Here is a 17,270-nt window from a genome sequence, read left to right as displayed (position 1 = left end):
CCGCAATCTCCCTGATTGATCCGGAGAAGGCTCTCAAACCCAACAGAAAGGGAAATGACGGCCATTGCATGCTGGACCGAAGCTGTGACAGCCACCGGAAGGAAGCATGGAAGATGGACTGACAGTGTGATCAATGGCTTTCCAACAAACTCTCTCTCTTTTTGTTGTTGTTTTATTTCAGGCTTGGCATGAATCCTTTCCAGAAAAACCCGAAACACACTTCAGTCCTTGCAGAAAGGTAAGAACTGGCAAGAGAAGGTGGAAAAAACATACGATCTAGAGCAGGGGGTGGGTGGATCATCAAATTTGGCAACTTTACGACTTTGTGGACTTCCAACTCCCAGAATTTCTCAGCCAGCCATGCAGAGTTCTGGGAGTTGAAGTCCACAAGATGTAAAGTTGACAAGTTTGGAGATTCCCCCGATCTCGAGTTCATGATATTCACTCCAACACTGTTATGTTAGTGATGTGTTTACACATAATCCAGCACTGAAATCATAAGGTTTTAATTGAACTGCTTTGTGCCTATTTGTTTTTGTTTTTTCCCCTTTCAAACTATCTAACTTGGGCTCCCTTGCTCAATCCACCATTTATTCATTCATTTACTCATTTGCTCATTCACATCACGTTTCTGTACCTCCTATTTGGCTTTACTTCTTATCCTATCTATTAACTAGTTATTTTTCCTCGAATTCTAGTGGGATCAACTATGATAAGCCACTGCCTCCAATTCAGGTTGCATCTCTCCGAGCAGAGCGCATTGCAAAGGAAAAGAAGGTAGGTCAAAAGAGAAAGAAACAAACAAACAAAGAAAGAAACAAACAAACAAAGAGGAAGGAAGAAAGAAAGAAAGAAAGGGAAAAGGAAAGAAGGAAGGAAAGAGAAAGAAAGAGAGAGGGAAAGGAAGGAAGGAAAGAGAAAGAAAAGAAAGAAAGGGGGAAAGGAAAGAATGAAAGAGAAAGGAGGGAGGGAAGAAAGGGAAAAAGGAGGGAAGGAAGGAAGAAAAAGGAAGGAATGCAGGCAGGAAAGAAAGAAAGTTAGAAAGAGAAAGAAAGAAAAGGGGGAAAGGAAAGGAGGATGGAAGGAAAGAAAGGAAGGAAAAAAGAGAAAAAGAAAAAGAAGGAAAGAAAGAAAGAAAGGGGAAAGGAAAGAAGGACGGAAGGAAGGGAAGAAATTGTGTTTTTAATTCTTGTGCCTATTTGCTGATCATGTTAAGTTGTAAGACTGCCTTAGGGAGAAATACATCTGTAAGCCAGCTGGGTGACGGAGTCAGTCACCAGGAAACAGTGAATTCTAGTTGCACCTCAGGCATGAAAGCCAGATAGGCCAGTTACTCTCTCCCGCTCTCTCAGCCCAGCCAGTCTCACAGGGTTATTGTTGTGGAGGAAATGAGTAAGGAACATTAGGTATATTCACCCCCTTGAGTTTCTTACAAAGTAATAGAAGCAGGAAAAATAACTAATTAATCAATAAAAAGAGGTAAGATTAACACAGTGACTCAGTGGCCAAGACACTGAGCTTGTTGATCAGAAAGGTTGGCAGTTCGGCGGTTTGAATCCCTAGCACCGTGTAATGGAGTGAGCTCCCGTTACTTGTCCCAGCTTCTGCCAACCTTACAATTCGAAAGCACGTAAAAAAATGCAAGTAGAAAAATAGGGACCACCTTTGGTGGGAAGGTAACAACGTTGCATGTGCCTTCGGCGTTTAATCATGCTGGCCACATGACTACGGAGACGTCTTCGGACAGCGCTGGCTCTTCGGCTTTGAAACTGAGATGAGCACCATCCCCTAGAGTCGGGAACGACCAGCACATATATGTGAGGGGAACCTTTACCTTAAGAATGATTCAAGGGAAGGAGGACGCACTCCCTTCTAGCACTGATGATGTTACCCAGTTGAGCCATGAAAGGTCTGCAAGAAAGCCACTAAGCTCAGAGATCACCAAGGACCCCTCATTAACTAGGTAATTGGAGGCCAGTCCCTCTCTCTCAGCCCTAGAGAAAAGAATGCAGGATCAAACACCAAGAAAACGGCAGTCACCCCCAAGGGTGTCACAAAAGCCTCGTCACAAACTCTTTGCCTCTCTTCTCCTTTCCAGGCTCTGGCAGAACAGCAGCGAGCTCAACAACAAGCCACTCCACAACAGCAGCAGCAGCAGCAACAGCAGCAGCAGCAACAGCAGGCCGGACAGCAAACCGCTCAGCCATTGGCGGGGCAGCAAGCACAATCTCAGCCCCAGGCACAAGGCCAGAGCATCCAGCAGCCTCAAGGTGGGCTGCAGACGGCCGCCACCACGGTGGCAAGCACAGCTGTGTTGGTAAGACCCTCTTGTGGGCTTGCAAAGAGGCCAAGAAAGGCTCTCTGTGGGCAGCCAGATAGGGCACAGAGCTACAACCGGATTTTACGCATGGCTGTGGGGCGATTCCTTTCCCTTGGTTGCCTCTCAGGTGTTAAGAGAGATGAAGATGCATGCTAAATAGTGTCATGGTGAGGCGCTTCCCTAGAAACCAGGAGATGGTGAGTTCTAGTCCTGCCTTAGGCATGAAAGCCAGCTGGGTGACTTTGGGCCAGTCACCAGGAGACCAGGAGTTCTAGTCCCCATTTAGGCTTGAAAGCTGTCTCAGTGACATTGGGCCAATCACGAGGAGACCAGGAGTTCTAGTCCTGCCTTAGGCATGAAAGCCAGCTGGGTGACTTTGGGACAATCACCAGGAGACTGTGAGTTACAGTCCCCCTTTAGGCTTGAAAGCTGTCTCAGAGACATTGGACCAATCACCAGGAGACTGGGAATTCTAGTCTTGCCTTAGGCGTGAAAGCTGCTGTGTAACTTCAGGCCAATCACCAGGAGACCGGGAGTTCTAGTCTTGCCTTAGGCACAAAAGCCAACTTGGTCACTTGGGCCAATAACCTGGAGACAGTAAGTTCTAGTCCTACCTTAGGCATGAAAGCCAGCTGGCGACTTTGGGCCAATGACCAGAAGACTGGGAGTTCTAGTCCCCCTTTAGGCATGAAAGGTGTCTCAGTGAAAGAGAGAGAGAGAGAGAGAGAGAGAGAAAGAAAGAAAGAAAGAAAAAGAAAGACAGACATCATCTGGTGTGGTGGTGCAGTGGATAGAAGGCAGTATTGCAGGCTAACTGCCCATGCCAACAGTTCGAATCTCACCAGGCTCAAGGTTGATTCAGCCTCCTATCCTTCTGAAGTGGGTAAAATGAGGACGCAAGAGGCTGACTCTGCAAAGCACTTAGAGAGGGCTGTAAAGCACTGTGAAGCAGTATATGTCTAAGGGCTATGGCTATTGATGCTAGGAGGCATCTGGAGGGGATCAGGAGGGTCTCTTCCTTATTCCTCTCGTACCAATGTCGGTGCCTTCTCTCTCTCCAGGCTGGCACCATGAAACCCACAGTGACCGGGACCAACATACAGACAGGTACACCTGGCCAGTCCTTGCAAAGGGGAAAACGGCAGAATAAACGTTCCTCCCCTTCACTCCCCTCCCAACTCTCCCCCCCCCCCAATCATATCTGCTCCTCCTGCAACCCAAGTGACCTCTCCTTTTGCTTCCAGCCACTGTGAGCGTCAACACCATAACCGGAGTCCCCGCAACTACGTTTCAACCCATCAACAAGCGGTTGGCTTCACCCATTATTCCTGGGACGCTGGCGGTGAGTGGCCGTTCCTCGGAGCAGAAAACTAAGACGGTGAATTTTGCAAAAATAAAAAATAAAAATAGCCACCTTGTATTAAAATGGGAGTGGGAGGGATAGCCTTTGGAGAAGAATAGATAAGATTGGAGGTATTGGGGTTCATTGCAGAGGCATCCAGATGTTCAAACTGGGATTGGCATTTTTGTCCATCTATCAAGTGGACACTAACCCTAACCCTTCCCAAGATTTCATCAATGTGTTTGTCAATGTCAATGCCTCCTCCTTCCTTCCTTCCTTCCTTCCTTCCTTCCTTCCTTCCTTCCTTCCTTCCTTCCTTCCTTCCTCCCTCCCTCCCTCCCTCCCTCCCTCCCTCCCTCCCTCCCCCTCCCCTTCGGTCCTTCCTTCCCCTCCTCCTCTTCCTTCTTTCCCCTCCTCCTCTCCTTCCTTCTTCTCCTCCCTTCTTTTCTCCTTTCCTTCCTTCCTCCTCCTCCTTCCTTCCCCTCCTCCTCCTTCCTTCCCTCCTTCCCCCCTCCCTTTTTCTTTCCCTTCTGTCCTTTTCCTCCTCCTCTTCCTTTCTTCCTCTCCTTCTTTCCTTCCCCTTCATTCTTCTCTTCTTCCTTTTTCCCTCCTTCTTTCTCCTCCTCCTCCTCCTCCTCCTCCTCCTCCTCCTCCTCCTCCTCAGTAGTAGTAGTAGTAGTAACAGTAGTAGTAGTTCAGTGATAATACACATTTAAGTAACTTGTAAATGGCTTGGCTGCATTGCTCTTAATAATGTTTCCTATTACATTATTATTCTGGATTGACATCCTGTCTTTCTAAGATTGGCATTCTTTCGTAACAAACCATGATGCTAAGTTGTGATTTAACAAAGGAACGGTGTCACTTCCGTTGGACGAAGTGGCCAAATTGTTACAGATGGGGCTGAATTACCGATTACCTCCCTCCGTCCCATCAGATCGCACAGATTGGGCCTCCTCCGAATTCCATCCGCCAGTCAGTGCCGACTGGCGACTATGCGGAGGAGAGCCTTCTCAGTAGCAGCTCCGACCCTTTGGAACGATCTCCCCGTGGAGATTCGTACCCTCACCACCGTCCAGACCTTCCGCACAGCCCTCAAGATCTGGCTATCCTGTCAGGCCTGGGGATAAGATCCTAATCCGCCCCGCCCGAATGCTGAATGAATGTTGTGTTTTATTGTTTTATTTTATTCACATATTTTATGTTTTGTCGTGCACTCCCTCCCACGAGTTGTAAGCCGCCCTGAGTCCCCCAGGGAAAAGGGCGGCCTATAAATGCCAAATAAAACTCTAAAAAAAAAAAAAAACTCTGAAGGCTTTTGAGAGAGATGGGAAAGAAATTTGCTCTAAATGTGGATTTTCAGCCGGGCCAGTTCCGGTGAGGTGAATTTAGCTGCATACCTGCTAACCTTCCGATTTCTCTCCTTCCCTTTAGACGTCGGGCTCAGGAACGACCACTGCTCAGGTGGTCCATTCCCAGCAGAGAGCCACTGGCACGTCAGCTGCCTCTACAGAAATGGTCACCCTCACGTCTACGCCCGGAGTCCGAGCAGTCACTTCAGTGACTGCCTCTACTGTGGTAACCACTAACCTGACTCCAGTCCAGACCCAGCCAAGATCTTTGGTCACTCAGGTGACCCCAGGTAAGACCTGTAGGGCTGCATCCTTGAGAGTAGCATTTTTCAACCTCAGCTGCTTTTTCAGAGGGTGATCTGAGCTCGGCTTCCCCAAAAACCACAAGGCAGATTCCTGGTCCTGAGAAAACCCCTTTTATTAAACGAATGTGAATTCCTCTCATTCCCATTCAGCCAAGGCCTGGCAAATACTCTTTCAAAGGAATATTTATGAGTACAGATCTTATCTATCTTGGAAAGCTGCCATGTAAATATTTTCCAAATGAGGTGCTGTGCAAGGAAAGGCTGGACACAGAGTCTCGGAGATTCCTTCCTCACTCAGGATGGAAGGCTGAGTCAACTGTGAGCCTGGTGAGATTCAAACTGCCAAATTGCAGGCTTATGGCAGTCAGCAGAAGTAGCTGGCAGTACTAACCGCTGCGCCAATGTGGCTCATGATTCTTTTTTCTTTTTTTTTTTGTTCCCCTGCAGCTGCTGCAGCCAGCGTCCAGCTCTCCGGGAAGACCATCCCTCAAAATCACTTCCAGCTCCTACGCCAGCAGCAGCAACAGCAAGCAACAGGACAGGTGCAAGTTCCCCAGATCCAAACCCCAGGCCAGACCCCATCACAACCCCAGATTAAGACTGTCGGCAAGATCTCCCAGGTGAGGAAGAAGAGGGTCTCTACATCTGTGGTTGGGAAGCTGGGCAATGCCCCCCGCTTTGGCTTTGAAAGAAAGCCACTTTTCCCAGCTCAGGGAAACCATGCAAGAAGTTGAAATTTACTGTTTTGACCTAGACTTCCCCAGCAGCACAAAGCCGAGTCCTCTTCCCGATAAGCCCCTTTTATTTAGTTGACAGTGAATTCCTCTCCAGCAAAGTCTTTCCTCTCCCACAGTCTTTCAAGATAGGTCACAATTACTGACCTTTATCAGGCTTGGAGAGTGGCCAGAAGCGATAGCTTTCAGATGCCGCAATACTTAGCAAGAATGCAGGAAGGAAATAATTGTCTTCTGCAAACTCTCCTCCCCTTTCGCTCCTCTTTATTCCCTATGGGAGGAGCCATTCAACGCCCACCTGTGGCCTTACTCCAGGGGTGAAATCCAGCAGGTTCTGACAGGTTCTGGGGAACCGGTTGTGGAAATTTTGAGTAGTTCGGCGAACTGGCAAATACCACCTGGCTGGCCCCAGAGTGGGGTGGGAATGAAGATTTTGCAATATCCTTCCCTTGCCACGCCCACCAAGCCATGCCCACAGAACCGGTAGTAAAAAAAATTGAATTTCACTACTGCCTTACTCCCAAGTCAACCCTGATTTCTTAGCTGTTCCTTTCTTCTGGCAACTCTGCGCATAGGCACACTGGGAACAGGCTCCAGCTGTTCTTCTGCCTCACTGATGTCTGGCTCCAAAGGCAGCTGATAACTGTCAGATGGCCCTGGCCCCTGCTCTGCCTCTGACACAGAGCTCTTGTCAGAGCCTTCCCCAAACTCCAGGACTGACCCATGTTCCTCCCCAACCTCCCCACTGTCTGACTCTGCTGCCAGCTCTGCTGGCTGCTGGCCGGCCACAACATTTACGTTCTTGGGGGCTTTGGCTTCCACCAACCAGGAGCAGCTCATCAAGTTCCAGAAGCAGAAGATGCAAGCAACACAACAACAATCTTCCCAGCCGCAGGGAACCCCTGGAGCACAACAACAGGCAGCCCAGGTTCAGGTGCAGCAGCAACAGACGCAGCAGCTGACGGCGGTAGCGGCCTCCAGGCCAGGCGCAGTCCTGGCTGGCACCACAGTCACCGGCCTACAAGTGGCCCGGTTGGTGAGTGAGCCCTTGACCTTCCCAGGGCTGCCCAGAGCTTTGCTAAGGTCTCAGAAGGCAGACGGTATCTCCTTTGGTTCACTAACCTTTATTAAGATTTTTAGGAAGATCAGCAAAAAAAGCTAGGGCGAAGTTTGAAAAAGTGCAAGAAGCAAAATTAGTAAAAATGAACCCTCTCCTTTAAAGAAAGCAGCTTTCCATCCTCGTCACAGCAAGCGCAGTCCTCCACTTATGACCAGTTGCTTAGAGACCGATCAAAGTTACAGCGAACCCCCCAAATAGGTTCTTAATGAGCCAGATTTGAAGTTACGATGACTGGGGAGGGCTGGGGAATTCTGCGAGTTGAAGTCCACCTTTCTTAAAGTTGCCACGGTTGAGAAACATCAGTTTAGATCAGCGGTCACCAACTGGTGTCTGCGAGAAAACTTTGGTGGTCTGCAGAAAAATCATTTGCATTTTTTAGATTGCACTAAATCAGGGGTCCTACAGCTCCTGGGCCGGATACGTGCAATGAACGTTAGTGTTGCTGCAGAGTGTCTCCCCCTTCAGGGTCTTTTTGTGCAGGTCGGAGGGGGGCAGAAATTCCGACTTGAGATCACTGGGCGTGGCTGACTGAGTGGGCGTGGGCAGTTTGACACCACTCCCCAAACTGCTTGTCAGCGTTCCAAATATCATCCAGAATTAAATCAGCACAGCTTTCATCAAAGTTCCAATTTAATAAGAGAGACATGTTGGTGTAATATGTGGAAAACCCGAATCTGAAAGCTTCCTGGGTTTCCACACAGTTGAAAGTTCAAAACTTTGCCCCCACACCCACAAGCCCATCACATGGTCCAATCTTCCACTGCCATACTGGCATTTCCACCCATCCAGTTCCGGTCAGGTGCAGAGGTGCAGAGACAAAGGATGACCTTGATTTCTAGAAAGGATTTTTTTTATTTTATTTTAAAAACAAACACATTCTACTCCTTACTATTCCTTTCTCCCAATTCACCACTAATGAAACAGCATAGTAAAATAATAGAAAGTGTGGCAGGCCAAAGATCCTAAAAGGAATATGAATACAGGCCTAACACTGCTGGCATGTTTCGTCTTCAGATTGGGTAGACTGGGCCAAAGCCATGATGGCCGGCCCCTTACATTTTCCAGGACGGTCCAGATTGCAGGCTGGATCTGGCCCACGGTCCAGATTGCAGGCCGGATCTGGCCCACGAGCCTTGTGTTTGAGACCCCTGGACCAGGCAGCCCCAGTTACCTGCCTGTTGCTTTGCACCTGTACAATAATAGCAATAGCAGTTAGATTTATATACCGCTTCATAGGGCTTTTAGCCCTCTCTAAGCGGTTTACAGAGTCAGCATATTGCCCCCAACAATCCGGGTCCTCATTTTACCCACCTCGGAAGGATGGAAGGCTGAGTCAACCTTGAGCCAGTGAGATTTGAACAGCCGAACTGCAGAACTGCAGTCAGCTGAAGTAGCTTGCAGTGCTGCACTCTAACCACTGCGCCACCTCGACTCTCTAATAATCCCGATCAGGGGTGGGATTGAAAAATGTTTGCAACTGGTTCTCTGCCCGCTTGCTGGATGGGTGTGGCCTACTCGGTCTCCTGCACCACAGCTGGTGGTGTGCGTTATCGCCCTTTCCAGGCTGCAGAGGCTTTCCTTGAGCCTCCGGGAAGGCAAAAACAACATCCCCCAGGCTTCGGAAGCCCGTGTTTTGCTCTCCCAGAGTCTTTGTGAGGGCCCTGTATTTACCTGGCATGATGAATGGGTACCCTGGAGACTCAGGGAAGGGGAGGGGTTGGGTGGGGCCAGCCGGTCCTTGCAACAACCGGTTTGGCGAACCAGATGCAAAATTAACATCCGGTTTGCCTGAACCAGTGCGAACCGTCTGAATCCCACTCCTGATCCCGATTCCTTCCTGCTTAGACGCGCGTTGCTGCTTCTCAGCTCCAAGCCCAGAGCCAGATCCCGGGTCAGACGCCTCAAGCAGCCCAAGTGGCTTTGGCCAAGCCGCCTGTGATGTCCGTCCCGGTGGTGTCGTCGGCAGGGGTGACCGCCCTCCCCGTGACCGTCTCCGGAATCAGCGTGGCGATTGGGCAGCCCCAGAAAGCAGCAGGTATTTGGGTCGGAAAGGATTTGAGTGGAAAACGGGACTGGGGTTGATTTTGGTTTAGCTGAATCGTTTGTCCATCCGATTTCTGTAGCCGCCCAGTCGATGAATCTGGGTGGCTTGCCGAGTAATCCTCCGCTTACAACCATTCGTTTAGCGGCCGTTCAAAGTTAAAACAGGCCGGAAGAAAGGGACTTATTGTGATGTCTCTTCTTTGCACCCTGAGCAGGAGGGCAGGCAGTGATGGCTCAGCCGCTCCATGTGCAACAGTTTTTGAAGGTGAAACAAGCTCAGCACCACCAGGCGGCCCAGCAGAAGATCATCCAGCCCCAGGTGGCCCAAGGACAGGCAGGTGTTCAACAGAAGGTCAGTCTCCCTCCTCCTCCTCCTCAAAAGACTTTTTCCTTCCAGCACTGACTGATGATGTTACGTAGTTGGGTCATTAAACGTCTGCAAGAAAATTGCCAAGCTCAGAGAGCACCAAAGACCCCACAGTTGTCATGGTCATTCTCTTCCTCCTCTCTACAAGCCCATTCCTCTTCCTCTTCACAAACCCCATCCATCCTTCCTTCCTTCCTTCCTTCCTTCCTCCTCCTTTTCCTCCTCTCCACAAACCCCATCCTTCGCTCCCTTCCTTCCTTCCTTCCTTCTCCTTTTCCTCCTCTCCACAAACCCCTCCCTCCCTCCCTCCCTCCCTTCTTTCCTTCCTTCCTCCTCCTTTTCCTCCTCTCCACAAACCCGTTCCTTCCTTCCTTCCTCCTTTTCCTCCTCTCCACAAACCCCATCCTTCCTCCTCCTTTTCCTCCTCTCCACAAACCCCTTCCTTCCTTCCTTCCTTCCTTCCTTCCTTCCTTCCTTCCTTCCTTCCTTCCTTCCTCCTTTCCTCCTCTCCACAAACCTCTCCCTCCCTTTTTTCCTTCCTTCTTTCCTCCTCCTCCTCCTCTTCTCCACAAACCCCATTCTTCCCCCCCCCCCACCTCCTCTCCACAAACCTAGCTCCCTTCTAGCAGTGATGAGATTTCCTAGTTGGGTCATGAAATGTCTGCAAGAAAACCACCCAATTCAGAGAGCACCAAGGACCCCACAATAATCCTCCTCCTTCATCTTCATTCCTTCCTTCCTTCCTTCCTTCCTTCCTTCCTTCCTTCCTTCCTTCCTCCCTCCCTCCCTCCCTCCCCTATATAAGGGTTCTTTTAGATTTACTCATCAGAAACCACATTCCTTGGAGACCCCAGATTGCCGTCACTAGGGGAAGATGGCCAAATTGGAAGGTCCAGTTGGTCATTTCTGGGTCACGATGGAGCACAGCTGCTCCCCTGAAGGTCCATTGGTGTCAGAGGGAAAGTGGCAGATTCATCTACCTCTTCATTTCTTCTCGATGACTTGTTTGCCTTTCGACCAAGGAACACAGATGACCGGCTGCTTTCTCCCATCTTCCTCTCCTCTTGGAAAGGCAGATGAGTTGACCTTCCCGGCCAGTTAGGGCCCCATCCTCAGCTCCTTCCAGGTCTAGTCTAGGTTGACAGCAATCACTCCCCTCCCTCCTTCCTGGATGGTCACCAGATCAACTGGCAGGAATAGCCAACACTCCAGAAGATAGGCTTAAGATACAAAATGATCTTGATAGATTTGAACATTGGGCACTATCTAACAAAATGAAATTCAGTGGTGAAAAAAGTAAGATTCTACATTTAGGCAAGAAAAACCAAATGCACAGGCACAGTATAGGTGGTACCTTGCTCAACCGTAGTAACTGTGAGAGGGGTCTTGGAGTCCTAGTGGACAACCATTTAAATAGGAGCCAGTTGTGTGCAGCAGCTGCCAAAAAAGCCAACACAGTTCTAGGCTACACAAACAGAGGGGTAGAATCAAGATCACGTGAAGTGTTAATGCCACTTTATAAGGCCTTGGTAAGGCCACACTTGGAATACTGCATCCAGTTTTGGTCGCCACGATGTAGAAAAGATGTGGAGAATCTAGAAAGAGTGCAGAGAAGGGCAAGAAAGAGAATTAGGGGACTGGAGGCTAAAACATATGAAGAACAGTTGCAGGAACTGGGTATGTCTAGTTTAATGAAAAGAAGGACTAGGGGAGACATGATAGCACTGTTCCAATATCTCAGGGGTTGCCACAAAGAAGAGGGAGTCAAACTATTCTCCAAGACACCTGAGGGCAGGACAAGAAGCAATGGGTGGAAACTAATCAAGGAGAGAAGCAATCTAGAACTGAGGGGAAATTTCCTGACAGTCAGAACAATTAATCAATGGAACAACCTGCCTCCAGAGGTTGTGAATGCTCCAACACTGGAGGTTTTTAATAAGAGGTTGGATAACCCTTTGTCTGAAGTGGTGTAGGGTTTCCTGCCTAAGCAGGGGGTTGGACTAGAAGACCTCCAAGGTCCCTTCCGACTCTTATTCTATTCTAATTCCCAGCAGGTCACCGTTCAGACCCAGCAGCCAGCATCTCAGCAGCAGAAAGTCTATGCCACCCAGCCGGCCATCAAAGCCCAATTCCTACCAACGCCAATTTCTCAGCCCCAGAAGACAGGTGGGGCACAGCAGGTCCAGACCCAAATACAGGTAAGGAACTTTCATTTCATTCCTTGGGAGAGGGGGAGGAGAAAAAAAAAGGGTAAATCTTTCGCTTGGACTCTTCACTGCTTTCTCAACAATTCCATCCAACCCCAAGTGGGTGCAAGCAGTCTTTTGACTTAACGAATGCAGTTTAGTTCGCAATTACGGGTTTTTTTCAGTTGTGACGGTTGCCAAGCACAGGTTGTTGTGTGTAAATGCCCATGGTGCATAAACACTCAGTTTTTTGTGGCATGTGCAAGGTGACACTGCGGTCATTTCGTGAACCCATTATTTATTTATACATTTTCTTTAACATACATCAATACTTTATAAACAGCATATTGTCTGGGTGTATTTTCTTTACATAATAGTACATAATACAATATGGCTCAGTGGCTAAGACGCTGAGCTTGTCAATCAGAAAGGTCAGCACTTCGGCGGTTCGAATCCCTAGCTCCCGTGACTTGTCCCAGCTTCTGCCAACCTAACAGTTCAAAAGCACGTAAAAAATGCAAGGAGAAAAATAGGAACCACCTTTGGTGGGAAGGGATCAGCGTTCCATGAGCCTTCGGCATTGAATCATGCCGACCACGTGACCATGGAGACATCTTTAGACAGTGCTGGCTCTTTGGCTTTGAAACGGAGATGAGCACCGCCCCCTAGAGTCAGGAACGATTAGCACATAAGTGCAAGGGGAACCTTTACCTTTATATAATTTAGTAATATATTAAAACATAAATCATAGATAATAGTATTTTTCTAATGTCTAATTTCTACTTCTATCATCCAACCATTGATAGAATAAATCCTATGTGTGAAAGTATTCTGTATCTTCTTTATCTTTTATCCTCAATATCAACCTGTCCATTTCTGCACAATCAAGTTTTTTTTTAATTACATAGAAGATGTAATTTTTAAAAATGCTGTTTTTTTAAAAAAAAAAAAAAAACTGGAAACCAGAATCAAATACTGGTTGCCCCCCGAAAAGTCATATATTGAGGTCACGTGATTGTAAACAGTTGTAAAGACAGGTCAACTGCTAAGCGCCCAAAATATGGTCACACGACTCTTTTTGGGGCGAAAAGGTAGCCGACAGAACTTCAGATCTGGGCCAGAAGTCCCTTTTTGGGGGTCTGCCATAACTTTGAACGGGCACTAAACAACCAGTTGTAAGTCAAGGACTACCTGTAAGAACCCAGGTTTGCACATAAGATTGATGGAAGACAAGTTATCTGATCTTTGACTGTAATAAACATTGCCTTGCCTTGCCTTGCCTTGCCTTGCCTTGCCTTGCCTTGCCTTGACTTGACTTGACTTGACAGAAGTATGCAGTATATCTTTATTATGGTCAAAGATCAGCAATAGACTTTACTTTTTACAATATATTAAAAAGTACTGACGTTAAAATATATTTAAAAAGTACTGATATTAAAAGTGGATAATAACATACATGCTGTCAAACTGTTCAGGTCACTCCCTGGTTTTCGTGGGTGAAAAGTCGCTAAGTAAATACAATGGTCCAGAAATTGTTAAAGATATGCCCAAATAATTGGTACAAGTTGACAGCTGTACTTCTGTAACCAATTTTTTTTTCCTTGTGGACATTGCAGCAACACAGAATTTTGCCACTGCATGTGTGGTGGGTGGGGTTTGAGTCCTGAAGGAGAAAGCCTACATAAAAATTTTCTGCCCTCCCTGGCAATCTCTCTAATAAGGGGAGAATATATGCAGACCTACAAACTCTGTATAGCTCACAGTACAATAAAACATGTGAGATATCTTCAACTTCTCCTTTACCACATATACATACCTCTTCTGCTACTGGAGTTCTCTTATACCTGCCTTGGAGGAGTGCTGAAGGAAGAATGTTAAATCTGGCTCTGAAGAAAGCTATTCTTCATTTTGGGAAGATCAGGTCATTTAGATACCTTGCCGATTCCCACACACCCTGTTAGATTCTGTCCCTACTATGGAGAGGCAACCTATTTAGTTCTTCTTGGAACTCCATGTCCCTCATTCTATTGATTACTACTTGCTTTGCTTGCTCAAAGCCTAGAGACATTAAGAATACCGGTGAGATCCCATAAGAGGCCAGTTTGTGATCTATTGCCTGTTTCCAGGGGTAGGGGAAGTTGTCAGTCAACACTAGTGGGGACAGTCCCTCGGGAAAGAAATGCATTTTGAGCCAATGAATGATCATCATCTTCCAGACTTGACTTGACAGAAGACAAATCCACCTGCTGTATGTTGTTGAATTGTGCACCCTCCAACTAACTCTCACCCATTTTAATATATTTTTTTAAAAAGAATTTTATTATTTTTTAGTTACAAAGTTAAACATCCCATCTTTCCTTATTCAGTGTGTCATCTGGGTACAAACATCTCTATGCAACATCGTTCCTCTTTTGCCACATTTTTCACAGTCATATTAACATTATTTCCCTAAGTTTAGCATTATAATATATTGAGCATTTAAACGTTATGGAACTCTCCATTTTTCTTTTTAATATCTTCTAGTAATAATATATCAATGTTACACATAATTACTCCCATCATACACATACTAATCATTTTCATCTTATTTATATCTCTATCTAAGTGTATTATCTACCTATTTTTTTTAACTTTTTTCATTTCCAAACTCCTTTTTTCCCCTCCAACCATTGGTAAAATACCTCCCAAATTATGTAGTATTCAGTTTGCTCTTTCTCCTTAATTGCTAATGTTAATCTGTTCATTCCTGCACATTCTAATATTTTCCTTATCACCTAATATCTTGTTCTTAAAGGTGGCCAAAATCCCACAGGTCGTCTCCCAACAAGCAGCAGTGGCTAATATCCAGCAGGTGGTTTCGGTTTCCCAACAGGTAAGGTTTCCTAGAACCTGTTGGCTCTTCCAGGTGTCCACAAGGCAGCTGGGCCTTGAAGCTTATTGTAATGGCAGTCTCATCTTTCTCAGAAAGGCACTAAAATTGGCCCACTATATTTTTGGACTGTTGTTCGCAGCTCCGAGGTTGGCAATTTGGTTGCAAACATTTCATCACCATTCATGAGACGCAGTGGTTAGAGCGCAGTACTGTAGGCTACCTCTGCTGACCGCTGTGGTCAGTCACGATATAAAAAAGATGTTGAGACTCTGGAAAGAGTGCAGAGAAGAGCCACAAAGCTGCAAACTACAGGAGTGATTTACTATTGTCTTCTCCTGTACAGTATGAGATGATTTTTTTGTTGTTGCTACTAAAATGTAATGGCCTTAGAACCTTCCTGTATCACTGCCCTCTGGTAGAGGTTTGTGCTTGCTGTAGCTGGCCATATGGAGTGGCCCTCATGCTTGACTGGGGGAGTATATATTCTTAGCCTATACTCTGATGATCTTGGTTATCCCACCCAGGAAATCCTTGATCCTTGTTTACGGTGAGGCAGCAAAGCAGGACTTGATGGGAGGTTATTATATGAAACCAGTAAAATTAAGTGTAACTAATTTACTGCAGATACCAAGTACATTGAAATTGTTTGGGGCTGTTTTATACCTTTGCCTACAAAGCACCTAATACTATTGCAGCATTTTCAACAATATACTGGCATTGTAATTGTTAATTATTTACTTTTCAAATGTCTTAATGCATATTAACCATCTATTAATGTTGAATATATATTATATCAGTCTGATGTTTATGCAAGTTGGCTTCTCATTGAATTTTTTGGCTGATTTTCAGCTTTATCTTACTGATTAGATTTGTGGGACTACTAAAATAGAAACGTACATATTGTGTTTCCAATATTTAATGTTACACAATAAGCTGTTTTGCAATTACAGGGGGGCTGGAGGCTAAAACATAAAGAACAGTTGCTAGAACTGGGTATGTCTAGTTTAATGAAAAGAAGGACTAGGGGAGACATGATAGCAGTCTTCCAATATCTCAGGGGTTGCTACAAAGAAGAGGGAGTCAAACTATTCTCCAAAGCACCTGAGGGAGGACAAGAAGCAATGGGTGGAAACTAATCAAGAAGAAAAGCAACTTAGAACTAAGGAGAAATTTCCTGACAGTTAGAATAATTAATCAATGGAACAACCTGCCTCCAGAGGTTGTGAATGCTCCAACACTGGAAGTTTTTATGAAGTTGTTGGATAACCATTTGTCTGAAGAGGTGTAGGGATTCCTGCCTAGGCAGGGGGTTGGACTAGAAGACCTCCAAGTCCCTTCCAACTGTTTTATTCTATTTCTTCTATTTATTTTAGCTTGTAGGGGAAAGAAGCCTTCCACTGTGCCCACCTGCCTTCCCTCACTTCTCTTTTGCTCTCCCCCCACCAGGTTCAAGCTCAACCCCAAACAGTCACCTTGTCCCAGACCACAGCGGGACAACACCAAGTCCAGGTCATCCCAGCCACCACCGCCACAGCTCAGGTCGTCCCCCAGAAACTGATCCAACAGCAAGTGGTAACCACCGCCTCCCCCCAGATCCAAGCCTCGGTCGTGCCGAACCCTGCCCAGGCGCCTGCCCCACCCGACGGGCAGAGTCAGCAAACGAAAGTGCAGATGAGAGCACCCGTCCGGTTAAAGGCTCCGAACAAACCCAGTTGAGCCCTCCCAACTTTTCGTGGCAGCAAGCCAGGGAGAGAGAGAGAGAGAGAGAGAGAGAGAGAGAGAGAGAGAGCTTCTCTAGATGGTCTCCCGTCTGACAAGATTGGAGGTTTGGCTTCTCTCCTGCGAAACTTCTTACTCGTCTGCGCCAGAAAGGGCCGTTTCCCCTGCTCTCCTCCAGACTTCTCTGCTTCCTGGAGAGATCCGTGGCTTTCAAAGCTGACCCCCAAGGAAACGCCGTTCTCGCGAACTCTGCCGTTAGCCCAACCGCTCGCCGATGCTCACTGCCCTTTCAGTGGAAACCCCGCAAAGTTGCTTCTCCAGTGTCGTGGGTAGCAACGCCGGTCGTTATGGTCCTCCCCTGTGAGAAGGGGGAAATCTTTTTAGAACTTTGTGGGGTGCAAAGCTGGACACTATCCGGGCCTCGCATGTCCAAGTGGGAGGTGTGGGGGGGGGGGGGAGGACAGAAAGTTTTGTCCAAAGCTAGGGGTCTCCAACCTTGGCAACTTGGAAGCCTGTCGGACTTCAACTCCCAGAATTCCTCAGCCGGCTTTGCTTTTCTGGCTGAGGAATTCTGGGAGCTTTGCTGGCTGAGGAATTCTGGGAGCTTTGCTGGCTGAGGAATTCTGGGAGTTGAAGTCCTCCAGCCTGCAAGTTGCCAAGGTTTGGAGACCCCTGTTCCAAAAGCACTCCCTTCTCCGTTGAGCCGAGAAATGTGAAGATTTGTAAGTATCTGTAATTATGCATCCTATTTCAGTCACCTTTTTTTTTCAGGGGGGGGAGAGAGGTTTGAGCCTTTTTTAAACAAACATTAACTTGTGGCACGTTGGTTCGTGGGTGGGGGTATGTCAGGCATTTTGCTTACTGTTTTGCTTAATCGGTCTTCGTGTTTATTGCGTGTGCGTGTGAGTGT

General features: G+C 47.1%; 1 protein-coding gene across 12 annotated transcripts in view; it reads left to right on the top strand.

The window, feature by feature from the left end:
- The window catches only part of EP400 (E1A binding protein p400), an 87,944-nt gene extending 71,069 nt beyond the window's left edge, over window positions 1–16,875 (top strand). For 7 of the 12 annotated variants that reach the window (XM_032228996.1, XM_032228995.1, XM_032228998.1 and 4 more), the window contains 13 exons: window positions 182–238; window positions 699–777; window positions 2,099–2,317; window positions 3,382–3,427; window positions 3,565–3,698; window positions 5,097–5,304; window positions 5,767–5,939; window positions 6,883–7,089; window positions 9,019–9,208; window positions 9,432–9,568; window positions 11,635–11,781; window positions 14,564–14,641; window positions 16,088–16,875. In XM_032228996.1, the coding sequence (XP_032084887.1) occupies window positions 182–238; window positions 699–777; window positions 2,099–2,317; window positions 3,382–3,427; window positions 3,565–3,698; window positions 5,097–5,304; window positions 5,767–5,939; window positions 6,883–7,089; window positions 9,019–9,208; window positions 9,432–9,568; window positions 11,635–11,781; window positions 14,564–14,641; window positions 16,088–16,357 (1,945 nt within the window). In that variant the 3' untranslated portion in view covers window positions 16,358–16,875. The remainder of the gene's footprint in view (window positions 1–181; window positions 239–698; window positions 778–2,098; window positions 2,318–3,381; window positions 3,428–3,564; window positions 3,699–5,096; window positions 5,305–5,766; window positions 5,940–6,882; window positions 7,090–9,018; window positions 9,209–9,431; window positions 9,569–11,634; window positions 11,782–14,563; window positions 14,642–16,087) is intronic. The other 5 variants (XM_032229000.1, XM_032228999.1, XM_032228992.1 and 2 more) reach the window with 3 other exon arrangements.
- Window positions 16,876–17,270: the final 395 nt, after the last annotated feature.

This window comes from Thamnophis elegans, chromosome 13 (genome assembly GCF_009769535.1).
Source record: "Thamnophis elegans isolate rThaEle1 chromosome 13, rThaEle1.pri, whole genome shotgun sequence".
In the NCBI taxonomy this organism is placed as follows: Eukaryota; Metazoa; Chordata; class Lepidosauria; order Squamata; family Colubridae; genus Thamnophis; species Thamnophis elegans.
The sequence above is the reverse complement of the archived record's forward strand: the minus strand, read 5'-3'. Positions and strand labels throughout refer to the sequence as shown.